Source organism: Orcinus orca, chromosome 15 (assembly GCF_937001465.1).
Source record: "Orcinus orca chromosome 15, mOrcOrc1.1, whole genome shotgun sequence".
Taxonomy (NCBI): domain Eukaryota; kingdom Metazoa; phylum Chordata; class Mammalia; order Artiodactyla; family Delphinidae; genus Orcinus; species Orcinus orca.
In genome coordinates, this window is record NC_064573.1 from 24765009 (window position 1) to 24792222 (window position 27214).

General features: G+C 51.8%; 1 protein-coding gene across 6 annotated transcripts in view; it reads right to left on the reverse strand.

The window, feature by feature from the left end:
* CTIF (cap binding complex dependent translation initiation factor) overlaps positions 1–27214 on the reverse strand; it is a 301292-nt gene that overhangs the window by 186399 nt on the left and 87679 nt on the right. For 5 of the 6 annotated variants that reach the window (XM_033421376.2, XM_012531707.3, XM_004266079.3 and 2 more), the window contains 3 exons: positions 26366–26437; positions 4819–4892; positions 3714–3818 (listed from right to left, as the gene is read on the reverse strand). In XM_033421376.2, the coding sequence (XP_033277267.1) occupies positions 3714–3818; positions 4819–4892; positions 26366–26437 (251 nt within the window). The remainder of the gene's footprint in view (positions 1–3713; positions 3819–4818; positions 4893–26365; positions 26438–27214) is intronic. The other variant, XM_049697879.1, reaches the window with a different exon arrangement.

Sequence of the window (27214 nt, forward strand, 5' to 3'; positions counted from 1 at the left end):
ATTATAACAAAACAAATAATAAGGTAAATATATGAGTGCTACTAGGACTGTTATATTTACTGTCATGGTTGTTATTGTTATTGGGGCAGAGCAGCAGTGCAGTGACTGATTAATAGCATAGATTCTAGAGCCAACACAGCCTCATGCAAGTTACTCAGTTACTCAGTTACTCAAGTTACTCAGTTACTCAGTTACTCAGGGCACACCTGGCCCTTATTTTATACCGTGTACTCTCTGAACGTGTATGCATAGTCTCAATCATGAATGGGTTCATGTCTCTTTCTAACAGTAGAGTGAATAGAAATAATGCTTCTGGGCATTATTCTGGGACCATATTGTATACAGTGTGTGTGTGTGTGTGTGTGTGTGTGTGTGTGTGTGTGTGTGTGTGTGTGTGTGTGTGTGTGTGTGTGTGTGTGTGTGTGTGTGTTCCTCACCAGGTGACTGGGCTTCAGAAGTGCAAAATGCTCCTCCCTTTCCCATGGCACACAGCAAGCTCCAACTGGCTCCCACCACAGGGCAGATGGGGAGCATTGCTTCTGCAGAAAAGCAGCTCCTGAACTTGACCTGCTGAGCAAAGGTCAGCTTTCCTACACTCAGAAGTGTGGAGGGCACAGCCCTGCGCAGCCAAGCAGCTCAGGGGGAAAATGGCCCCAGAGCTGCTGAGTGAGAGGGCTGAGGGCACGGTGAGCGGGCGGACGGGCGTGAGGCAGGGCCAAGGGAGCCCCGCGGTTGTGACTCTGCTTTGCACTGTCTCCTCCTAACAGGATGCCTCCATGTTCAAGGGCAACTCCTCTCTCTACTCGAGAAAAACATCCCAAGAGTTTGGACAGAACCCTCACAGGGGCAGGACAGTGGAAAAAGGAGGTATGGGGAGAAGATGGGGTCCCCTGGGAAAGTCTGATATGAGTGATGGGCCCCTGCCCCCCAAAATATACACGTGCACATAGTTTTACATAAAATTTTAAGGGGATTAAGCCAATTCAAGGATACTCTTGTATCCTTGAGCCTGAGCGCTGGATGGCGTCAGAAGGGCTCAAATCACAGGTCTGCCCCTTGGGCAGGTACTGTGCCTCCCTGAGCTTCATTTCTCTCATCTCTGAAATAAGGAAGCGAGCATCTCCCTCCCAGGTTGTCACGCTTACACTGCAGTAAAACCACTGCTGTCAAGAGGAGGGTGACCACTGGGTGGGAGTGGGGTGGGCAGAGTTAGCAGCGGGACAGGTGAGATGCAGGAATGTAGCCCATAATATCAGCTACATTTTAGCTTGAAGTGACAGGGAGACAAGGGTGGGCAGGGAAGGACTGGAAGGAAAAATAAAAGCCATGAGTATAATTAAAAGCAAAGAATGGAAAATAGCGAGTGCTGGCGAGGATGTGGAAAAATCGGATCCCCTGTGTATTGCTGTTGGGAATGTAAAACATTCAGCCGCTGTGGAAAATAGTTTAGCTGTTCCTCATGAAGTTAACACATAGAATTGCCATGTGTGATGTTGTGGTTTATAATAAGATGTATCTGATTCACCTCCAGTCTTGGCAAAGAGCTCCTAAAATCTTTGGAATTACTTAAGTGGAGAGTGATCAAGGTGTCTTTTGTTATGTTAATGAGGTGAAATTTGGAAAGTCCCTAGGTCACCTGAGGATCAGAGCTGGTTGTCAGGGGAACCAACCCTGTGGTAGAAGGGTATGAACTTTTATCCCCAACCTCAGATTTCCAGGGAGGGGAGAGGGGCTGGAGATTGAATCAATCAACAGTAACCAATGATTTAATCAATTATGCCTGTGTAGTGAGGCGTGTCTAAAAACCCAGAAGGACGGGGTTGGGCGAGCTTCTGGGTTGGTGAACACGTGGAGATTCAGGGACAATGGTGCACCCAGAGAGAGCATGGAAATTCTGCACCTCTTTCCCCATACTGTGTCCTATGCATCTCTTCCATCTGGCTGTTCCTGAGTTATATCCTTACATGATAAACTGTAATCAAGTAAGTAAAATATTTTCCTGACCTCTGTGAGCTGCTCAGGCAAATTAATCAAACTCCAGGAGAGGTTGTGGGAACCTCTGATTTATAGCCAGTTGATCAGAAGCACAAGTAGCAACCTGGACTTCTACTGGTATCTGGTGCTGTATCCAGGGAGACAGTGTCAGAATTGAATTGAATTACAGGACACCCAGCTAGTGTTGAAGAATTGCTTGTGGATTTGGGGAAAAAAATACACACACCTCAGAACTGGTGTCAGAAATTAGCCATGTGACCCAACAATGCCACTCCCAGTCAAAGACCCCGAAAGAATTGAAAACAGAGACTCAAACAAATACTTATACATGAATGTCCATAATAGCATTATTCACGGTAGCCAGAGGATGGGAACAACGCAAATGTCCATCAGCAGACAGATGGATAAACAATGGAATGTTATTCAGCTGTGAAAAGGGTTGAAGTCCTGATATAAGCTACAGCGTGGATAAGCCTCAAAAATATTATGCCGAGTGAAAGAGGCCCAACACGAAGACCACATATGATTCCATATATATATATATATATATATATATATATATATATAGTTCCATACATATATATATACCTCCAGATATCTATACCTATATATCTATATAGAGATAGGTAGATAGGTATACATAGATATCTCCAGAATAGATAAATTCATAGAAAAAGAAAGCAAATTGGTGGTTGCCAGGGGTAGGCGTGTGGGGAAATGGGAATAACTGCTTCATGGGTATGGGTTTTATACTGGGGCGTTGAAAATGTTTTGGAACTAGACAGATGTGGTGGTTATGCAACATTATAAATGTACGAAATGCCACAGAGTTCAACACCTTAAAATGGTTCATTTTATGTTATGTGAATTCTACCTCAGTAAAAATTATCTTAAAAGGAAGGAAGGGAGGGAGGGAGGGAGGAAGAAAGGAAGGAAGGAAGAAAAGAAATCATCTGTCTCACACCCCTGTGTGTGGCTGGAGTCACACTCCTGTCCGGAGGTCAGCCCAGGCCCTGACACCGTGTCTAAAAGGGAAAGTAAACACCGATGCATGAACTAAGGAAAGAGTGAGACGACCGAGTAAAAGCAACCACTACCCCAGTGGCTTTTTTTTTTTTTTTTGCGGTACGCGGGCCTCTCACTGCTGTGGCCTCTCCCGCTGAGGAGCACAGGCTCCGGACACGCAGGCTCAGCGGCCATGGCTCACGGGCCCAGCCGCTCCGCGGCATGTGGGATCCTCCCGGACCGGGGCACGAACCCGTGTCCCCTGCATCGGCAGGCGGACGCTCAACCACTGCGCCACCAGGGAAGCCCCCTGGTGGTTCTTAAAGTGGGGCCCCTGGACCAGCAGCATCAGCAGTTCCTGAGAACTTGTGAAAAATGCCAATTCTCAGGCCCCACCCCAGACCTCCTGAATCAGAGACTCTGCGGGTGGACCCAGTGATCCCTCTTCTTATCAAGGCGAGACCCACCGCTCTAGACTGTTGGCAAGCAGGGCCACTGTGAGTGGTCAGGAAGGGGGGCAGGCAGTGTGGCTGGAGGGGGCTGGGCAGTGAAGGGTGGAGGGATTCTGGAGAGAGGCCAGTGAACCTGCAGATCTGAGCCACTGAGCCTCTGGACATCAGCCTGCCCAAGGAAAGGCCCCCCTCTGCCCGGTATAGCCACAGCTGTCCCTCACCTCACCAGCCCCTATGTGGGAGTTCCCCACTGCCCCTTACCCTTCACGGTCGATGTGTGGCAGGGGCTGCTTGGGCGTGTGTCGGAGCTTCCGGTGGAACTGGGTGAAGTCCAGCTTTTCAGGCTGCAGGTCCCAGGTGGCACCACTAGAGGGCGAGGGAGGGTGAGAAATGTGACAAGCCCAGTTACTGATGGGGAAGAGACACCCCGGCACACCCCAGGCAGGGCATCTCAGAAAGAGGTGGGCAGGAAGAAGGAGTGCCTACTGGCCACAGGCAGGGGTCAGGCAGGGACCCTCACTCAGAATGGAGCCTGAAATGTCGGCTCTGCGCTCACAGACAACAGGGCAAGTGCTTGCCTGGTAGCCTTCCCCTCTCTTCAACCCTGCTGTATGATAATAGAAGCCTATAAAACACAAGTGTGGGCCTGATGCTCGCTCTACAGTGGTCCGCCTGAAACACTGGAAAGCCTGGGGAGAGTGTGTCAGTCGGGGAAGCAGGAGGCCAGGTCCCCCAAGTACTAGTCTCGGGAGACCCACGGCACTTCCATGCTGGGCAAGCCTGAGCCAGAGCCAGGGTGAGCCTGGAGCACAGCCAGAGCTGGCCAGCTCCAGGGCCGGGGCAGAGCTGAGCTAAAGGGCCACCACCATCCATGGTCTGAGGTCATCACTCTCCAAAGAAGTGGACACCATGACAGGAGAGCCCATCAGCAAACCCTTCAGGGGCACCATCCCCACATCCTGAGAAAGCCTGGCCAATACCCGCCCTTCCAACTTGGCCCGTCAGGAACCTTCTAGAGCCTGAAGCACTGACAGTTCTTCCTTTTCTCTGGACCCCTCTCCGCACCCCCCAGCCCCCGCCTTCCATAACCTCTGGTGGGAGGGGTGGGGTGTGCAGCCACAGCTGTCCGTCCTCAGCTCTGACACAGCCACGTGCTGTTCCCCCACCGCCATTTTCCTTCCTTCTCTCTCTGACCTCCTTGCTCCGGCCTCATCCTTTCTATTTCACCCTCCTGTCTTTCTCTCCACTTCTTGATCAATGAACTCTCAACAATAACTCAATCCCCAAAGGCCCCTCAGGGCATAAGGACCAGTAAGCTGGGGTCCCAGCCGGAGCCACACACCACACAAGAGGAAGAGGAGCTCACCTGAAGGAATCAAAGGTGTTGGCAGCCCAGATATCTGTGCCCAGCATGTCCAGAGAGGTGTCTTTGCTGCCATTCTGGAAGAGATGGAGGATGAAAAGGGTGGCATTATTTGCCTGGCCAGGACATGGAACAAATGGGTGGAAGGCCCAATCCCAGCGAGGGTTGCAGAGGGCCCCCTTCCCCGCCATCCCCCTCGGTTGGTCATCCTGGGCAGCTTGGAGGCTGGAGTGAGCCACTGGAGTGAGTGTCCTGGCTGGTGTACGCAGTAGGAGTCAGGGGGACCCCTGGCCTCCCCCAGGCTTGGGCCCTCACTTTGCTGGTGTTTGACAGAGCTGTGTGGTCAGGTACAGGGCAGCCAGGGCTCTGCTGCTCCAGCCCGTGGCTCTCTCCTCAAAACCTCTACACTAGTGAGCTGCTACCACCACTGCCAGCCTGATGGCAGCAGCTTCTCCCAGGCAGGGGCTCTGCAGAGCCAGGCACACTGGAAGGTCTGTGTTGGGAGGCTGACTTCCTTTGGAGTTAAGCCCCACAGCCCCAAATCCGGTGGCACCAAAGCCCCCATTGACCAACAACTCCAGCGATGGAATTTCTCTAAGTCAGCTAGCTCCGGTCTTCTTCCTCTGTTGTTTCCTATATGATTCATTCCATAGATAGAAAATGCTCTACTTGACCCAGCTTCTCTGCTCTGGCTTCTTTGCCCTTGGCTGATCTCTGCAACAAGTTCTCCAATCCCTGTCTTCACTCCTGATGCCACCCATCCCTCACTGTAACTGAGCAGGACCCTATGGGGCCTTCCCAGAACAGACCCTACCCCCTCCCATGTCCTCTACCTGAAGGAAAACTTCAGCCTCCTAGGCCTTCCCCAAGTTCCAAAGAGTAAATGTAACCAGAGAAGTGAGAAAATGCAGAAACAAACAGACAAGCAAGACAAAAATAATAATAGCTTAGCCATTAAACAAAGGCAAGGACATTTAGTTCCTCCTCTAGGGCTATAGATAATATTTTGAGCCAGGTTCTTTGAGCTGTTTTGCAGATCCTGAAACCCCCACCAGGTGGAAGAAGTTGATTGCATACTGACCACAAGCACATAGACCCCAGATGGGTTGGAACCAGAGGGTGGTAATGTTGACTCCTAATTACCTCACCACCAACTAATCAGAAGAATGCCCATGAGCTGATCACATATCCCATAACCCTCCTCCCTCACCCTGTCTTTAAACACCTTTCCCTGAAAGCCTTCGAGGACTTTGGGCCTTTTAGGCACTAAGCTGCCTGGACTCCTTGCTTGGCGCCCTGCAATAAACGCTGCACTTTCCTTCACCACAACCTGGAGTCAGTAGATTGGCTTTACTGTGTGTGGGCAAGCGGACCCAAGTCTGGTTCAGTAACATCATGACCCCCACAGTCTGCTTGTCATCACCACAGTCTTTAAAAATAATACTTCCACCTCCACTGAAGCTGACTGTGTGCGTGCCTTATAACTCAGGACTCCACTCCCAAGTACAAACACAGCCAAAATGTGTACAGACGTTCACCAGTATTACACAGCACAGAAGTACAGAGGAGCACTACTCAGAACAGCTCCAAACTGGAAATCACCCAAATGCCTACCAACATTCGACCAAATTAATCGTGGTGTGTTCACATGCTGGAATATTACACAACGGTCAGAATAAACTAAAACAACATGTAATGCCATAAATGAATCCCACAAACATAAAGTGGAACAAAAGAATCTAGATATAAGAGTACCGGCTCTATAATTCAATTTTATATAAAGTTCAAGAACAGGCAAACTAATCTATGGAGAATTCAGACAGTAACCAGAAGCGGGCCCCAGGAGGGTGCTGGGGGCTGGTAATGTCTGCTCTTCATCTAGGTGCTGGTTACATAGGTGTATTCAGTTTGTGGAAATCTGTTGAACTGTAGGTGCATGGTATGTACACCTTCTTCTGTGTGTGTTACGACTTTCTGGTTAGATTCCTGGTAGCATCCCCAGTCTTTATTGTTATGATGATCTGTCCCTGGACCTGTCATTCCTCAGATCCACTAGCTCATACACTGGGCAATCTTCCTTTGAGACCTTTCCATAGGCCTGGCCCTGGGCAGACACTGAAGACACAAAAGTGGAGAAGTCACAGGTTATGCCTGCAAAGAATGGTATGGGATGACACACACGTAATAAATAATTACAATACAGTGTGAAATGTGCACTGATACAAGGTGCCACAGTAGGACCGAAGCACAGGCAAATTTCCTGAGAAGTAGGGAAGGACTCCCCCAGAGTAGGGATTCATGGTGATCAGAAGAGCAGAGGGGAAAAGAGGGAAGTGGTCATCTGGGGAAAAGGGCCAGTATGTGGAAAGGGGCCCTGGCAGGATACAATGAGGCATTCTGGGTAACTTTAAGGCCTCCTGGGTTTACACAGGGAGCCCAGCAGCTTGTCAAGGTGCCCTCAGGTGGGCAAGTCAGTGGTTTTCAACATCACCCCCTCTCAGTCCTGGTCAGGGGCCTACTAGGGGCCTCACAAGTGCTCCTCAGTAATGGTCATGGGTTGAACTGTGTCGTCACCACCCCTCCCCGATCCCCGCCACCACCATTATTCATACGCTGAAGTCCTAACCCCCAGTCCCTCAGAATGTATTTGAGGCACATTGCAGATGTAATCAGTTAAGATGAGAGTGGGCCCTAACCCACTATAACCGGTCTCTTTATAAAAAGAGGAAATTTGGACACAGTGACAGATGCACACAGAGGGAGAACGCCCGGTGAAGAATGGAGTTATGCTGCCACAAGCAAGGAACTTCCAGAAGCTGGGAGAGAGGCCTGGACGGATCCTTTCCTAGCTCCTTCACAGGGAGCATGGCTCTGCACACACCTTGCTTTCAGTCTTTTGGCCTCCAGAAGTATGAGATGACAATCATTTCTGTTGTTCTAAGTCACCTAGTTCGTGGTCAAACGTCCTAAATCAAGCAGCCCTAGCAGACTGGTAATGGTGATCAACCATCCCTCACCTCCACAAAGCCCTTGTGAGGGCAGTCCATCACGTCCCCACTCCCCACAGCCAGCAGACAACCCCTGTGACCTTCTCATGTCCTTCAGCCACATGAAGCACCAGAGGGCCCCGGGTCCCCACCTCCTGCAAACAGACAAGCTCAGACCCAGGCTGGCTCAGCTAGTCTCTGATCTCCCCACACCACCTCCCCAGAGACGGCCCAGGAAGAGTCCCACCTGCTGTCCTCCCTGTGCCCCCCCAGCTGGAGACCACGGCCAACATCACCCCAGAGCCTGCCGAGCAGAGCTCACATGGACACTGGTGAAAAGAGAAAAGGCATGAGGATGTATGTGTGTGTTTAGATTCTGCACTTACTGAGCGCCGCCCACATACAAGGCACTGACAACCCGGCTAGAAATAACCCCAAACGAGGCTCAGCAACCTGCCTCTCCCTCCCCCAGCGACCAGAGACACCCGGCGCCTTGGCGATGAAGCCCCATGCCTTGGGGGTTTGGTTTTGTTTTTAGTTCTCGTTTTCTTCAGGTCGGCAGAGGCGGCCAGCAAGGTCTTCTTACTCACCGCGTCCTACTCTGCGCATCCCGACTCACCAATCCCTCAAGGTAGAAAGCAACCTACTTCCCAGAGAGAGAGCGCTTTGAGGGTAGTTTCCGGCTTCTAATCGGTCTGAAGGCAAAGGAACACAAACTGGCCAGTAGAAAGGTTGAGGCCCAGCCTCCCAGCACAAGTAGAAAGGTTGAGGCCCAGCCTCCCAGCAGAAGGGGCCCAAGTGCTCAGACCCTCACAGACACCAGGCAGGAGATGAGGATGGGGTGGGGAGAGGAGGGGAGCATTCAGGGGAGGCTGAGGGAACAAAGGGCTAATGGGAGAGAGGGGCACCCAGAGTGTGACCTCGGATGAGTCACGTAACCTGCCTGGGCTGCATCCATACACTGAGGACTGGGTCCTCCCTCTGGCACCACCAGCCTGAAGCCTTGGGTCACTCAGGCTCTAAGTGGCGGGGAACTTTCTCACGATGCCCTGAGACCTCCCACAATCCTCCTGTGAATCAACCACAGTCACTCGGGGCCAGAAGCTTCTCCATGTGGCGCCACCTGTGTGCACCTGGGTCTTCCCCACACCTGTCCAGTCCCGCTTCCCCATAATCCCTTTCACTATTGACCGTGACGTCTCGTCTCGGCCTTGCTCCTCTCCCGCTCCCTCCAGACGTGCCCCATCCTTCAGCGCTTGGCTCCAGAAAACGCCTCTGACCTCCCAAACTGCAGTCACCTCCCTCTGTCCTGAACTTAGCACCCGCGTGGGTGACCTGTGGCTGCAGAGCCCACTGGCGGCAGTTCTCACTCCGTCTTACCGTCACTCTCTCCTGCTCCAGGGCGTGGACCTGGGATGGCAGGGACCTCTCCAGGTGCCCCAGCGCTCTATGTTCAGCGCCCAGGAAGTGTCTGCTGAGTTGACAAACACTTCAAGAGACCTTCACTGTCTTCCTTAAACACGTTGCCATAATGAGCCATGTGACCTCAGCGAAGTTACTTCACCAATTTGGACTTCAGATTCTTCATATTTAAATAAAGAGATCTCCGAAAGCGAAGTGCTATATCCTGTAGATGGGTTTCTTCTGACTGGCATGTGTGCTGCCACCGCACCCTCTCTCACCAGGGGCAGACATCACTAATCAATTATGGCACAATTTACAATCTTCTAGGATCAGCCCCTCCTTCCCTTCCTTCTCTGAGTTGTCTCATCACCCTACCCATCCCAACTCCTGGCGCCCTGCTTGCTTCAAATGCCACTTTGAAATTGCAGGTGGCTAGAGCGACTCACTTTCTATCTAGGAGACAGGCCCCCACCCTCCTGAGATGTTAAGTGGCTTGTTCACAACACCCTTCCCAGGCCTCAAAGATGATTACCTACAGGTACAGCATTTTAAAATGACTTCTAAAGCAAAGGTCAAAAAAAAAAAAAATCAAACAAACTAAACCTTGCTTCCAAAGCACACGTCTGAGACCTCACCTGGAGTGAAGTTCACTTCCTCCTTCAGGATAGTAACACGAAGTCTCTCCCTAATCCCTGACCCTTTAAATACACAACTCACTCTGGCACTTACAAATTCAGCTTACGTGGAGTGGACCATTGCTTAGTCATCACTCTCTTAGACCCATAAGGATGTTAATCTCCCCAAGTAAGTTTTTTTTTTTTCAAAAAATTTTTATTGTGGTAAAATGCACATAACATAGAATTTACCATCTTAACCATTTTAAGCATACAGTTCAGTGGTACTAAATATATTTACAATATTGTGTAACCATCACCACCATCCATTCCCATAACTCCTTTCATCTTGTAACACTGAAAGCGTATACCCATTAAATACCAACTCCCCATTTCTGCTCCCCCCAGCCCTGGCAACCACTATCCTATCTTCTGTCTCTAGGATTTTGACAACTCTCAGTACTTCATACAAGTGGAATCACACAGTATCTGTCTTTTTGTGACTGGCTTACTTCACTTGGCATAAGGTCCTCAAGGTTCATCCATGACCCCAATTAGACTTTAAGCTCCTGGACCACAGCTGCTTTCTGTTCTTATGTCCCCGAAGTGGTCAAGCCGGGCACACAGTAGGTCCACCTCAGACGCCTGCCAACTGATTAAAGAGACTCTACCCTGAGAGATAGAGGCCCTGCTGCCTCTGTGCCTGAAAGACTGATTCCCAGATTAGGATGTCAAGATGGATTCACCAACCTAGGATTTGAGGCCCCTGAAGAGCGAGGAATGCAGGATGGAGAGAGAGAACAACCATGCAAAAAGGACGGGAAGGTCACAGCTAAACCCAGGACTGCAAGCACCTCACAGGGACGAGCACAGTTCACCTTAAAAACAGCTCAGGAGCAGTGCGAGTGCACATAAGTCTCCCTCCTGGTCCGGGGGCTGGAGTCTTGGCCACCACCCCTCATAGCGGTGGGGGGGGAGGCCATCTACTCTCTGCCCTGTGCTGTGGGCAGAGGGCCCTGTGCAGAGAGAACCACAGCTGAGGGAGGTGCCTGGGCATCTCAAGCTCAGGCCCCAGCCTCTTCTAAAGCAGCATCCCTGGCAGGGGACCCACCAGCCTCAGGGACTCTGGGGGTCCAGGGACAAGGCCCCACTGGCTGATGAGTGGGAAAGAGTGACAGAGCAGCAGTTCCTGGAGGGGATGCCCCAGGCATTTGCAGCAGGAGATACTCTGTAAAGGGAGCACCCCCCCCCCGCCCTGCATGCGCAGATCAACCTCGAGGAGCTGGTACCATCTCCGATCGGAGGTGAGAAGCATTTTTTCAGTACTTCATAGTTTATAGACCCTCTCCACACATTTTTCCTCTTTGAAGCCCTACGACTCTCACCCATCCTCGCAGGAGCCCAGAGAACTTGTTCCTGAGCCGATGGAGATAACCTGAACCCTATTTTAAATGCTGGAAAACTCCAAAACCACTGCAGTTCCCAGCAAGCACCTGGCTACTCAACCCTCCCCCCATCACCCTCCCATCAGCTCAACCTCTGGTTCCGGTGACAGCATCCCTCAGCTGGCGGAAGCCTCTGCTCTCACCCCTCCATCTCCACAGGGTAGGTCTCATTACTCCTCATGAGCACCTACCTCCTGCCTCCACTCCCTCCCCCACACGCCGTGGCTCTGATTCTCGGAGCTTAGGAACAGAAGTGCCAGGATGAGCCCCTCACAGACCGAGGGGCTTCAGCCCACACTCTGCACAGTCCTGGGGAAAGAACAATGTGCACAGCCTCCCTGGAGGAGGCGACAGCACTGGGCAAGAATCAGGACCCTCGGGCCGCTGACCAGGATGTGGCCGAGGGCTGTGGGCAAGCCTGTGTCCTCTCTGTTGAATGTAGTAGGAGGGTGAGCCCCACCACGGCCAGTGCTGTAACGGGGAGGGGGAAAGCGTCTGCAGAAGTCCACAGTGAAAATCCTGGTCACAGAGATGACTTACTTATCGCTGCTCCATCTGACAAGATGACTGCAGCACGTAACAAGAATCTGGACACCTCCTTAGAGTTTGTGGCAATGGGATGTGACCGGCATATAATCACTGCATGTAACCTTTTACCAACAGGGGCTGGAGAAGGGGCCTAGCTCTTGGAAACAAAATCTGTGTCCTTCAAGTTTCAGCCCAGAGAGGGAAGACCCTCACCTGCAGAGCCTTCCTTTCTGTCCCTTGTTGAAGCCGAGGTGGTGACCCAGGCGATGCCCAGAGGGGCCAGGACTCACCGGCAGGGTGACTGCTACCACTGAACTGACAGCCAGGAACCTAACAGCTTCTCACGTTCATCCCCAGCGCCCGCCGGCCCTGGGCTGACAGCACCCAGGCGACCCTGGGGCCACCTGCCACGTTGACGCACGTCCAGCCAAAGCCCCTGAAGCCATAAAGTGCCTGGATGTTCCCCGCTTCTTGAGTTCTGGACGCCAACCCTCAAACCTTGCAACCCCTAACACACACACAGGGCAGAGACGATGGTGGCGGGAGCGTGGCTGTTCTGCTCACTGCTACCGGGGCCTCGGCATCCTCCCTGGCACACTGGCAAAGCTCTGTGTTGGAATGCGGCTCAGACACCGTCTGTGAAGGGGCTCTGGGGCCACACCACGCTGCTGAACGTACAAGATTACATTCCTCTTTGGGCCGCTGTGCTCTTCCTGGACTCGGAGAAAACAAATCTCCTTTCCACCCACTCCGAGTCTTTCTCTCTGATGGGATCAGCTCGAGAGCCTTCCTCCCTGTGGCTCTGCTGTTTCCTCATCAGCTGGTGCCCCCCAAGCCCACGGCACGTCCGGCACAAACCCCAGGGGTTGATTCCCTTCCTGATCTACTGTGTGCTCCAAGTGGTGTTCTAGAAACACGAATCCGCTGGCTCACAAGTGTCCGTGTGCGTCGGAATCATCCAGGGAAGGGACTGAAAATGGTTTAAGTTTAGGGCAGGTGGAGCGGGGCATGGAACACGCTTTTGGAAACAGTGGATATTAAAAAGTTTTGTGGGGGACAAAAAGTTTAAAAAGGCTCCTCGGTCAAATATTTGGGACACACAGAGTTAAAAGAGTTGTTAAATAAATACTTTATTGCAGAACTTCTCAGTGCCTTTATTGGTCTTAGATGGATGCTGACTCTTCAAGTAGGTGGCAGCACACTATGCAGCTTTTCCCAAACTCCTCTGGCCAGAAACCCACCCCACTCTTCCTTTTCACTCCACACAGCATCCTGCAGGACTACGGTTCCCCCACTGGGAAACAGACATCTTCAACTATCTGTTAACTCTCTTCCCCCATTAGTCTGCCATCCCCTCAATTGCAGTAGCCCTGGCTTCACTTTTCTGTTGTGTCCCCCTGCCTCCTCACCCCCACCACCTTCCTTGTCTTGGGATGCAGCATCATTCATTCTTTTTTTTTTTTTTTTTGCAAGGACTCAGTGGCCAGGTACCGAGAGCTCTCCACAAAGCCTCGCTGGCTTCTTCGAGAACATTCTCCAGGTTGCAATTCCACAGTTGGCCCTGGTGAACATGGCTTTCCTCTGAGTCCCACCCCTTCCCTGGCCCTGAGGTCACCCAGCCCCTGCCAACACCCTGCCAGGTTGTTGCAATGCCAAGGTTCTGAGGAGGCTTATCCAAAAAAAATCACCCTTTTCAGTGGATCGCTTTTTAGCACTTAAACGCTGCTGAATCCTTCACAACAGCTTCTTTTACTCACAATTAGGGGGCCCCTTGACAGGGTGAATCGTGCTGCTCTCAGAACAGATCACAAAGGGATAATAAGCACTTTAAACCATGTGGAAAAAGAAATGGAAACGGCCTGCCCACGGGCAGGGAGACTGAACCTGCCTCTGAAAGGGCCACGTGGGGTGCACAGCTACCCCAGGTCAGGGATGACAGATTCCAGAGAACGATAACAGCAAACACTGACGCAGCACTCACTGTACACCAGGCACCATCCGAGCACTTTACATCTGTTACAACCCCAGGAAGCAGCTGTTGCTATCACCATCCCCATTTCACTGATGAGGAAACTGAGGCTCAGAGAACTTGCCCGCATTCACACAGCTAGTTCCCAGGAACGCATATGAGTGTGGACCAGAGTCTGTGCTCTTAATCACTGCACTCTGCAGATATATAACTCAAATAACTTCTGACCCCACTGTCGAGTTTCCCATAATGCAGGAGCATACCCACATCCCTACGAACATTTGGGTTTTCCGAGTTCTTCTCTTGGGAAGGCAGCGCTGGTGCAGGGAGTAAATCACTTGCAGTGAGGAAAAGAAGGAATGTAGGGGTGCAAGATAGAATGTGCAGGGTCGGGGGGCTCCGTGCATGAGTGAATGAAACAAGATGGGAGTGAGTCACTGTACAGTAGAAAAACATGCCAAGTCAGGTGCAATGGGAAAAAATGACCCTCTTCTATACCGTTGTTTTTTCTTTATTAATATACAACTGCAGAGTCATTTCTGCTTGTGTACGTGTGTGTGCACAGGTATGTGTGTGTTGACAACCCCAGGCTGCAAAGGTTTAGAAATAAGGCAGAGTCTGGCTAAACAAGGCAGGGGGCAGCAGGAGGACTCCCCCCATTAATGGGAGGGTCACAGGCAAAGTTCCAACTAGAGGATGTCCAGGCATGTCAGTCTGAGTTTCCCCAGCATGTCTGCTGCTGGGTCAGCCGCACCAGAGCTGGCCAGCCCGAGACTGCGGCTGCAGCACCAGGAGCCTGCAGGGACCAGGGCCTGAACTCCCGGACTGCAGAACCAGGGGCCAGCTGCTGGTCGTCAGCTCTACGGGGCCCAGCCTGGGCACCAGAGACATGAGGGCGGTACAGCCCCTGCTCCTGGGAAGGCTCATAATCCCAGTCCATTTCCCCTTCTTGGTGCAAAATGTTCTTCCATAGATTCTGTCCATGGCGAGGGCCAAGAGCAAGCAAACCCCACAGACTCAGGGCTCCCGGGGAGCCGATAGGGAGGGCTATCCCTTTAAACAATGGACAAGACCTCTCTCCTTCCTCTCCAAGGATGCCCTCCCAAGTCCCCTGCCCCCAGCCCCAATATATCACCCACATTAGTGGGTTAACACAGTGCTAGGCACTGTGTGGCCACAAGAGGCCCGAGGGGATCGTCCCTGCCCCACAGGTCTTACCACCTAGCTGGAGAGTCACAGAAAAGGAAAAGAACAACTGAAGACAACACGTAGTGAAGCACCATGTGATACGATGCATGCCACCCATGCTGCGGGCTCCAGGGGAGACTGTGGCTCTGGACTCCAGGAAAAACTTCCTGCAGGTAACAACACGGATGGACTGAGAGTGGGGAAAGCAGGAGTCCAGGCCTGTAAGCTGCTTCCTGGGGCCCCATGAGGGTTGCTGCAGCTCCACAGACCTGAGCTCCCTCTTCAGCATCATATTGGACTAGCATGGTGACTACCGAGTTGGGGTGGAGGCGGGAAGTAGAGCATGAGACACTGGGAGAGTGTGGTGCATTATACAGGATGTCTGGAGACCAAAGAACTCCAAAGGCATCTCCTGGGCCAAAACAGGGGCTTCCTGTAAGGCCAGGTCCAAAACTCCTCTCAGACCCAAACCACCAGACTTTGAGGGTGACTTGGGTTTGCTTGAAGAGACAGGAAGTGAGGACCCAAGCACAGATCAAGGGTGGGGCAGGGCAGGGCCCAAGGGAGAAGCAGTCCTGTCCTGGTGTGTGTGTGTGTGTGTGTGTGTGTGTGTATCTGTGGTGTGTGTGTCTGTGTGTGTGTCTGTGTGTGTGTGTGGTGTGTGTGTGCCTGTGTGTGGGGTGTGTGTCTGTGTGGGGTGTGTGTGTGTGTGCATGGTGTGCCTGTGTGTGTGTGGGGTGTGTGTGTGTGTGTCTGTGTGTGGGGGGTGTGTGTGAGTGTGTGCCTGTGTGTGTGTGCCTGTGTGTGTGTGGGGGGGTGTGGGTGTGGGGGGGGCGTGTGTGTGTGCCTGTGTGTGTGTGTGTGGGGGTGTGTGTGTGTGTGCATGGTGTGCCTGTGTGCGTGTGTGTGTGTGTGTGTGTGTGTGTGTGTTCAACATGTTCAGCACCAAGGACAGCACCCCCATGTGCTGGTAGGAAAGATGGTGATGGACCCCCAATATTTTAATCTTCCTACAATAGAAAGGCCTGAGGCAGGAGAACAGCAGAGCAGAGACCGGAAGACAGAGCCTCCCGAGTAGTACCAGAGCTGAGCTCAGGAGCAGAAAAGGCCGTTCCTTTCACTCTGGAGCTTTCCTGTCTGTCTGTCCAATCTGTCCCTTCTCTCTCTACCCTCACTGTCTTTGAATTAAGACCCAAAGCCCAGGGAGGAGTGGGAGATAATGACTCCCTGTGGCCAAGTATATTTCTCCAGTCTCTCGGCTAATTAATCATGCCTTAGGATTTAAATGGCAATATTATTAGTACCTACCGTAGACTGGGCCACAGCAGAGCCCACTTCTGGTTGGCTGCCTGTCCAGCATCTGCTAAAGTAATGGGGGCCCACTCAGCTGTCCCTAGCCCCATACCTTGCCCATGCCTCTGTGCAGAGAAAGGATCTCATCCTCCAAGGCTCCTCACTAGGAGGCCTTCTTGGAACTCTCCAGCTGCTGGAGATATCTCCCTTCCTGCCAGCGCCAGACTCAGAACCACACAAGGCCAGGGAGGGAAGGGGCTGAGAGATCATCTGGCCCAGGGCTGACCTAGGAGTCCTGCAGAGATGCTCCCAGAGTGATGAGGTGGATAGAGTGGAAGAGGAAGCAGGTGGGTTCCTTCCCCTGCCTCACCAGACAGTTCTGCCCTTTTGGTTTTCTACATGAGATTTCCTTGAAAGACTGTGATGAAACAAAAGGTTCTGTACTTTAAAACATTTAACTTTTATTTTAGATAATTGTGGATTCACATCTAGTTGTAAAAAAGAATAGAGATCCCATGTGTCCTTTACCCTGTTTCCCCGCCAAGGAAAACCTTATAAAAGCATATAGGTCAGATCACATCCAGGGTACTGAGAGCAATACCCTCTAGAACGCTGAACATCTCCATCGGCACAAGGATCCTTCCTGCTGCGTTTCTGTACCCACCCCCTCCCCTAATCCTGAAGAACTGCTAACCTGCTCTCCATTTCTATAATCCTGTCATTTCAAGAATGGTATAGAAGTGGAATCAGAGTACGTACCTTTGGGGGATTAGCCTTTTTTCACTCCGCATAATTCCCTGGAGATTCATCCAGGTTACTGCATGTGTCAAGAGTTGATTCCTTTTTATTGCTGAGTGCCAGAACTGACTTAACCATTCACCTGTTGAAGGGCATCTGGTTTATTCCCAGCTTTTGGCTATGACGAATAAAGCTGCTATAGATATTCAAGTCCAGGATTTTGTGTGAACAGAAGTTTTCATTTCCCTGGGATAAACACCCGGGATTGCACTTGCTGGATCATATGGTACTTGTAGGTTTAGTTTTATAAGAAACTGCTTTCCAGAATGGCTGCACCGCTTAACATCCCCACCAGCCACGTGTGAGTCATCCAATTCCTCTGCGTCTTCACCGACATTCGGTGTTGTCACTGTTTTTTGTTTCTTTTTTCATTTTAGCCATTCTGACAGGTGTATAGAGATACCTTGCTGAGGCTTTAGTTTGCATTTCCCTAACAGCTAACAATGAACATCTTCTTGTGTGCTTAGTTGCCATCTGTATATCCTCTTTAGTGAAAAATGTCTCCTCGTGTATTTTGTACATTTTCTAATTGCATTGTTTTCAATGCTGAGTTTTGAGAGTTCTTTACATATTCTAGATGCTTGTCCTTTGTCAGATATATGTTTTGCAAAATCTTCTCCCTCTTTGTAACTTGTCTTTTCATGCTCTAAACAGGGTTTTTCCCAGAGCAAGAGTTTTTCGTTTTGATGAAGTCCAATTTCACATCTCAGTGTTGACATTTATTGTCTTCATTCATTCACTTTGAAATCTTCCCAATTCTTGGTATGACAAATGATTTTTGATTGTAATCAGGACACTTTCATGTTATGTAATGAGACTGTGAATCTCATTTAAATCTTCTGTTTTAACTGGCCTTTTGTGGTACCACTCTGTCAGGGGAAAGGGGGGTGGGCACGACCTCAGTACTGTCAGTGGAGCATTTGTCGTGGCTCAGTGGAGGTAAGAGTTCCAGGACTCCACATGGTCCCCACTGACCCTGCTATGGGGGCCTCACGACCACCGGGCAACAGTGCAAGTCCCAGCTCTCTAGTAGAACCTCCTCTGACTCATGCCAGCAGGGAGGGGAGGGGCACCTCTATCCTGCTGAGTGGGGGTGGGAGTCCAGGTTCCCCACATGGCCTCCAACAACACCATGGGGGCAGGGAGCTTCTTATCAGCCAGCAGAGATGAAAGTCACAACTTCCTACTTGACCTTCTCTGACACCACACTGCTGAAGGAGTTAGGGGGCCGCATTACAGCCCGGAGAGTGTGGAAGTCCAGGTTCCCACTGCTTATTTGCTTGTGACGGTGGGGATGGTGCTATAGTTTTTTTCTGTGCTGTTTGGCTGGAGTAGAGCAGCTATTGTCTCAAAGTTTTCTATCTTGCTAGACCTAAGCTTCTATTCTTTTCCTGGATCTAAGCTTAGAGAGAATAGGCTTTTATTGGAACTTTCAAAAAAAAAAAATCTGTGTCCACTGGCATTTCCTGGTTACCCACATCTTCAGCTTCAAGTCTGGGATATAGGAGGCAAAAAGAAAACCCACGGAGGTCACTCCTGTGTCAATACTCAGGTCCCAAGGTCTCTAGCTGGTCTGCCTTCTCTCTCTGTTTCAGAATCTTCTTATATTTGTTTTATATAGAATGTTCAGGGTTTCAGTTGTACTTAGCAGGAGGAATATAGAAAAGAACATCTATTCCATCCTCCCAGAAATAGAAATCTGTATTTTTAACAAAACATTTTGATGACCTTAAGTCTAGTTCACCTCCTCATTTTTCAGAGGAGAAACTGAGGCTGCAGCTAGATGACGTATCTCACCAGTGACGGAATAGCGAGTCAGAGGTACAGAAGCCAGGACTCACGTCTCCTCACTCCAGTCCTCCAGTCAGATGCCGTTACCATGACAGCATGGCTCCTCCCCATCCATGCCCGGGTATCTGACCTCCTCTACAGACGCCAGCTGCAGCCAGCTCCCCTCATCCCGGTATTCACACGCGGCTCTAGAATGTTGCCTGTCCACTCGAGAAAGTCTTCTTTCTCTAAGCAGACTCTGGGTACTCTGAGGGCAGAGACCAGGCCACACGGCTCATACTGTATACAGCGTGGGCTCAATGAACAGTTGCCGACTGCTCTCCCTATAGAAGTCGATCATCAATATTGTCTGGTAAGCGTTGTGTCCTGGTTCCTCCAGGTGAGCTGGAGCCAGAAGTCACTCCGAGGACGGGGACAGATGGCATCTTCTAGAAAAGAGAGGCTCACATGCTGGGAGCAGCAGAAGTACACAGATCATGCCATGTGGGGAGGCTTATTAAGAGGAAATATAGTCTACGTTTATGGTGCTCCCAGAAAAGTAACCCAGGATGGGACAGGACGTGGGAAGCAGTGTGTCATGTCCCAGACTTTTTAGCACTGTGGTTTAAGTGCCCATCTCCCGCGCCCCCCTGCCCCGCCCACTCTACCCTCCACATACACAGAGACTGCACCCATTGCCTTCACCATCCCGATTCCTGGTTCCTAGCATGGTGGCTGGCACACGGGCCCACAACGATGACGTGCTGGTTGGATCAATGGATGAAAGAACAAATAAATAATCAAAGGAATAAATGAACCACAACAAAAGGAAATAGCTGCAGGAATGAGGATGCTTAGCTTAGAAAGCAGACTTGTCATGGCAGACTGTGGGGGAGGGGCTAAATAGCCATGGACAAAAGGAATCAAACTAAATCCATCAGCTGGAGTTATGAAGAGGTGGTCTGGGCTGAATCAAAGACCGACATTGTTATCAGTGGAGCTGCCTCCCGTGCTCTGAGATGACTTGTGAAGCAGTGAGTTCTCCATTTCTGGAAACGTCCAGCAGCCCAATGGCCTCATGAAGCAGGGGGAATCCTGCACTGCAGGGAGTTGGATCAGGTGACCTCTGAGCTTCTTCTCATCCTGAGAGCCCACATCTTCAGGGTTCACTGGAGACCTGCCTAGCTCTGGATTTAATGTGGTAAAGGAGATAAGGGGGGAGCAGAAGTCAGCCACAGCCCCTGTTGAGTTTCCACTAGAAGTGGAGCATGTGACAATCATTCTAGCCAGTCACCAACCAGTTCTGGCTTCCCTGGTCCAGGCGTATAGTAGGATTCTCCTATTTAGTGCATTTATGGTTGGGTGGGGCCATGTGACTAGTTCTGGGCAACAAGCTAAGAGTGGAAGTGATGTGTGTTACAGTTAGGTTGGAGCGTTGAATTGCCTCTGGTGCTCTTTTCCCTCCGACATGGCAACTGCTCCACCAAGCTGGGTCCTAAATGGATGGCTTAAAGTTACTAAGATTCAGAGCTGTTTGTTACTGCAGCATTTCCTAGGCTATCCTGACTGATACAGAGGGACAGAATTTACCTGTAAGGAACGACAGAGAAAATACAAGCCATGCAAGGTACACAAATGCGTGGGGTTGGACAGCAGCTCCAGCAACTCAGCGGGGTGTACAGACACCCCATCCCCCACCACTCTGGTAAAACCCAGCACTAACCAACCAATGTGCCCGCTCCTCCTGTCTAACATCCCAACATCATGGCCAACTTCAAGTCTCTGCTAACACCGCTTCTTCTCTCTTCACCTTTTTCTCTCTTCCCTTCCATCTGGTCAGACATCCTACCCATTCCTGAAGGCACAGATCGAGTCTCATGTCCTGCAAGCCATCTCCCTACCCGCAGAGAGCAACAGGGCCATTCCTTGGGATGACTGCAGTGTCTGTGCTCAGGGCATCTCTTTGGGGGTCTTACTGTGTGTGTCTTTAGTCTGTTTCATGTTCACTAGCCTCTGCTCTACAAACAGGTAGTGAGCTCAAAGGCTCCAGTTCATATGTGAGCCAAGCTCACAGCAGGTGGTCAATAAATGCTGAGTGAACAGAGAGCAGTGCCATGAACATACACATGATATTTCTTAATTATTCAGAGAAGCTGATTAAAAATTTGGGCACTTTGACTCAGATATCATTTGTACTGAGTTTTTAGACTGGCTCTGAACCAGATACTATAATTCCTCAAGGGCAGCAAGATGACTGGCAGAAAATTCCTTCTACCCTTTTCTGTGGGCCAGAGGTAAGCAGTGCATTTGAGGGTCACCTCTGCCTACCATCTGTCATCTCTTGGGTCACAGTCAATGCTGACATGTAGGATATACCTAACCTGCAGGTTGACACAGGCATCAGGGTATGTGGGGGGAACAGTAGAGAAATCAGGAAAATCCAGACCTGCTGATTTTAGCAGCCATTTGGACCCACTTCATGGAGACACAGAATATAAACAGTGAAAGATGTTTCCAGAGAGGCTCAGAGGAGTCTCATTTTGTGGAAGAGGCATTGGAGTGCATGCCACACCTGGGTCAACATCTGGTTCTTCTGACCCCTGGAACAAGGCTCTTTTCACTCTCTCCTGATGCTTCGATTTGCTACCGGGCATCACAGGTGGAAGAGGGGAGTGCCCTTCTCTCCTCACTCCAGGGAGTATGGGATCACAGCCTGTCAGCCGGGACTCAGGACACCATTTCTGACACATCCCTACCTTTCCCAGGGCTTTGCATGAACCTGTCTGGTAAGACGTGTGCTCATCAGGTTCCCAGCAAAGATCCCATCACTTGCTCGACAGCCAACACCGTGGTCCAACAAGTCCTTCGGTCAGGAAGTCCTTCTCAAGGTCTAATCAGAGGCACTGCTGCTGTCTGGCATGTCAATTTCCTTTCCTTGGCATTTCTGTGCCGATGGAGAAGACCTGTTTGCACCTGACTCCACACAACCTTGCACACGCCTTCAGCTTCCTTCCCTGAATGCTAAGTCCTGGGCCGGCACCTGGGGATGTCGTCTAAATGCACTGGGCTGCACTCTCTCATTGCAGGTGCCTTCCTCTAAATCATCTCCGGGCACCTCCCCTGTTACAATAAGATGGAAACTGTAATCCGACCTCCTGAGTAAATGACTAGGTGGCGGACGAACTCTCTTGGAAAGATGCTGCCAGGAGGCCAAACAGTCCCCAGTACAGCCGAGTCCCGACTACAGGCAGTTAACGGGCCTCTTCAGGACTATGTGGAACCCATTTTTTTGTTCTGGACTCTCTGAGCCCCCTCCTTCCATCTCATGGGACTCTACCTACCCTGGCTTACCTCTATGTTGTGCCTCTGAAAGGGTTCAGAGAAGGCAAGGGTTTTTTTGGTTTTATTCATTAATTAAAACAACAAAAATAATCCCAGTGCATGACTAATCCTCAAATGCTGCCTGCACCCAGCTCCTCATTCAGTGCATGGTCTGTGACTCACCACACAGCTTCCTGGGCAGAATGCAGCACCTCAGCATCCTCCTGTGGGCCCCACTGTCCTGGGTCCACGTGCCCAAAGTGGGGCAGTCAGGGCAAGTGCTGGAGCAGTCACCCCAGTCTCAATCTAGCCTCAGTTTCCTCCTGAAATTCTTCCCAGGGGTGAATGTGGGATAGTAGAGCTGCCCCATCATCCCAATGACTTCCAAAAGCTCAGCAAAGTTGGTGTGGCCAGAGGAACAGGACCCGCTAGGGAATGACTGCGTAGACCGGGTCTGAGCCATCTCAGGTATCATAATTGAGCACCTACTGTGTGCAAGGCCCTAGGCTGGGGGTGGTGGTGGTCAGGGATGTAAAGGGAGCCCTGGTGGCGCCCAGCTCAAGGCCCACCAGCAGGCTGAGGGGACAGGCAGATGTACATATGGAATATCCTGATCACACCGTGGATTAGTGTGCGGGTGAGGGTGTCTGCCTGGTGGAGAGGGTACAGTGAGGAAGCCGGTGGGTGCTCATATGAGCTGGTCCAGTGTTCCTACATCTGGTGGACCAGGCTGAAGGGGCCCTTGAAGGCTGTATGGGCAGCAGCATCCCGTCAGATCTGCCCCCAGCTAAGGCACTCTTCAGCCGGCAGCTCCCTGGTTTCCCCTCCATCAGGGGGCCGCTCCAGGGCAGGGTGGGCAGGGGCAGCTGTCTCTGGTAAATTGTGGGGCTTTCCTTATGTCACTCAAGGGATGCTGACCAGCGTTGATCCCTCCACCGGAGGGCATCAGGAGATAGCTGCTTCACGGACTTCCCTGGCGGTCCAGTGGTTAAGACTCTGCTCTTCCACTGCAGGGGGCGTGGGTTCCATCCCTAGTCGGGGAGCTAAGATCCCACATACCGCGTGGACAAAAAATTAAAAAAAATTTTAACTTTTAAAAGAAGATGGCTGCTTCTTGAGGGGACACCAGAGGCTCCTGGAGACGAAGCCCAGGGTGGGTGCTCCCACTGGCAGGAATGTGGATGCGGACGTGAGCCAGCACGGGCCATGGGACAAGGGCAACACCCCAGAGAGGGCAGAGCATGAGAAACAAGGAGGCTGTCCCAACGCGGTTGAGCTGCCATGCCAGCCCTGAACACCCTCCCAGGAGGGTGGCGAGAGAGAAAGAGACTTCCGTCTTGCTTACACCACTCTATTGTTCGTACCCTAATTAACTGAGTTATGTCTAGTCAGGCCTTTCATCACCGAACCAAGGTGATGACCTCAGGAGACCTCATTTCAATCCTGTCTCTCCGTGCAGCGTGGGGTACAGCGTCCGGGGCCTTCCAGGAGGGCCAGCCCGATGCCACCACCTCTGCTCGGCCTGCCCGAGTGCCTTAGCTCTGGGCCACCTGAGGTCTGGCCACGCTGTGCACACTATGTCTCCTGCCCTGCACTGGGCATTCTTTTACACATTATCTTGTCCTTCAGGGGCCATGCTCCAGGCCACTACAAACACTCCCCGGCAGAGGAATCTATGAAAACTCCCTCCGCAAACACCCTGAACTCTTGGGCCCGCTGAGCTTTCCTCGGCTCTAAGCAGCTTCTCACGGCACAGGGTGTGACCTCACCAGGACTCAGGTGGAGCAGCCTTCCCACTTCCCCCAGCTGGCTCGCCGCATGGGGACACCACGGGCTCTGAATCCAGAACACACAAGGCACGTGGCACGTGGGGCTGAGGACGTGAAGCTGAGGCCGTGGCTGTCCCTCGGTGCCCCGGCTACTCTTCCGCTTCTTGGAAGCAGATGTCTCCCCCTTCCTCCCTCTGAGACGATCAGACAAACTACACGGGGGCAGTGGGAGTGCCAATGGCCCCATGGCCTGTAGGAAACCCCTACTATGAAGCCCTCGTGTTCCGGGCACATCAGGGAAGTAAAGCGGGTTTACATCCTGAGAGCCCGCCTCACCCTTCCTGGGGCTCGTCCCCTATAATGGACTTATGCTCAGTTCCACCTGCCAAGAAAGGACCTAACAGGAGCCTTTTACAATTTCTTCTTTAAGTTCAGTTGCATTTCGTTTTGCATTTCATTTAGCCCCTGCTTACCCCAAGCCAACTGTTCAGCTGCTTCTAAGATGGGAGTCGGGGTCAGCTGGTCTTCATGGTGTCAGGGTACCCCTTCCCACAAGCCCCCGGCCCTGGCCAACACCCCACCCACCCTCCTCCAGGGGGTGAAACCAGCTGTGAAAGGACAGTGAGGCAGGCAGATGAGAAGCAAGTGGGAGGATACGTCAATCTCATCCCCCTGGAAACCTGTCCAGAGTGATGGGAAAATGGGACCAGAGAGAAACGGTGGGGAGAGGGGACCCAGAAAAGAAGATAAAGGAGTGAGAACAAAAAGGAAGACTCTGAACGATTCCAGAACCAGACACCTACTGACTAAATAACAGAGAGCTGTTTTTTCAGTCTCTCATTTACCAGCCTCTTATGTCCCCATCCAAGACTTTCAACCCTTCCCTGAAGCTCTCTCTCTGGTTTTTGAGTCCCCAAATCCAAGTCCACCTTTGCTGCTGAAATGTTAAGAGAATCTTCATGTAGGAAACCCCAGATAATTGGCAGACACTGGTGACAGTGCCCCTGACGTGTCAGGCCTTCAACCAAGAGCTGGAGGGGTTTAGGGCGTATAAACGGAGTCCATGACCAAGCACCAGCAGTCTAGTGGTGAGTACAAAAGACCTCCACAGGCTACCTACTACAGGAAGACAAGGTAAAGGGCCGATGAGGGGACAGGACAGGCAAAGACCTGGGTTCAAGTCCCAGCTTGGTCAGGTCATGACACCTCCATGGACCCCAACTTCCCTGTCTGTAAATGGCATGGAGAAGCTAGAAGGATCCTCAGAGGCCACCGAGTCTCCTGGTTCTTGTATGAGGAAGCTGAGGACACAGAGAACTGTCACCAGGTTTGTGGCAGAGCACCCCACCCTGGCTTTATCATGGCCTCCTACTTAAGAATCAACGAAACACACACACAAGCATCTTGTCATGTGACAGAACTGTCCAGGGCAGCTGCCCCGACAGCCCCCCCCACCCATGGTATAGCAAAGCCCTACAGCCTAAGAAAGATCTGGAACTGAGGCCACGGCCCACCTTCCCTCACGAAAGAATAGAGAAGAGTTGGTTTCATCAGCACCATGGACCGAAGTCAGACACAAGCAAGTGGGGCCAGGCGATGTGTCAACACAGGCGCTTTGGAACTGGGAGCAAGTTACTGCGGAAGCCTCCCTCATCTCTCTGGACAGGTGCAGGGGGAGGCTGGACCGCGGGCTGGGGATAGACGGAGTTTTCGGTCTCTGATCCCACCATCTCCCACAGGTGGGATGAGGTATCAGCAAGAACAGCTCGACAACCAGAGGGTGTACGGGACCTGGGGGTCACCAGGGACGGCTCTCGAGGAGCAGCTGCCTCCTTCCCTCCAGGCCACACGACCCGCACAGGCGCCCCCTCGGGACCTCACAGGGAAGCAGCAGGGGGAGAAGCAGCGGACTCCAGCCTGGTCCCAGGAAGCTGGTTGGCTTCCCTCACACCCACAGCCTGCCCCTTCCAGTCCTCTGCAGACCTGGAGCAGAAGCGATCTCCAGAGCGCGCCCCCACCCCACCAAAACCCTGGGACCCATCATCATCGCTGATGTGCGAACCTCCAGTTCACCCATTTTACTGCTGTATGATATTCCACCGCAAGGATGTATCACAGATCACTCACTTTATTGCTGTATTACAGTACATTGTAAGGATATATCACGTATCATTTATCTATTCTCCTCTCAACGGATCAGTAGCTGTTTACAGATGTTTGTTATTATAAATAATGCTGCTACTAAAAATAAATCTTATGAATCTATGTGTTCTGGGCAGGGAGGGCTTCACTGTGGGCTGCATATTCAGGGAGAACTTTCCAGGGGGCAGACTGCACCCTCCCCTGTCCCATTTCCCGCACTCCCACATCACCACCTCTCAGGAGCACCACGGTGAACAGCCCAGGAACGCAGACAGACAAGACCTCGATGACCCCCAGATGGAGCATGGAGCTGGCTCCCTACCTGCTGCAGGGGGGCTCGCCCTCGGGAGAAGGAGTAGCTGCAGTCCAGCTGATCACTGCAGTCCGCCGTCCACTGCAGGGGAGAAAGGAGTGGTCAGTGATGGCTGGACACACAGGCTCATCCTCACTCTGCCCTGGCCCCCCAGGCACGGTCCCGCCCTGCTGCAGTAGAGCCAGTATGAAATCCTGCTCAGCCGTTTTCGAAGACAAATCTTCCTGTACCAGCAGGTCCCACTTGGCATCTCCCAGTGCCACATGGAGGTGGCCCTTTGGCGTATGTGTGGGGAAGGCAAACTCATTTCCTACCACCTAAGCCCACCGAAGCGATGAAGAGCAGCTACCTTCCAAAGCCAACCGGACAACACAGAGGGTAAATATGAGTTTTGAGAAACCAGCACCATGTCTGACCACCTAACCATGCTTCAGCCACACTAGCCCCCCACAGTGTCAAGGCTGGAGCTAGAGGAGAGGCATGTGTGTGTGGATCATACCGTACACCCAGCCCCAAAGTACGGTGGACCTGTGGACTGACGGGAGAGCATGGCATCGGGGAAGAGCCCCAGACTGGCCATCAGAAGCCCAGTCCCACCACCGACCTCAGGGGCCTCATGTGCCCCGAAGTGTGATATGACAACTACCAGTGTAACGGTCCTCAAACCCTGCCACGTAGGGGGTCTCTGGGTCCTAATCTCCACCCACTGAATCACTCGCTGAGGGCAGCACCTGTCTTCTCCATTGTGACAAGCTTTCCAAGGGATGCACCAGAAGTTTGAGAGCCACTGAAATCCATGTAATCTCCCAGGCTTCATTTGTCATCTATAAAATGGGGACAGCAAGGCTGGGTGACTCT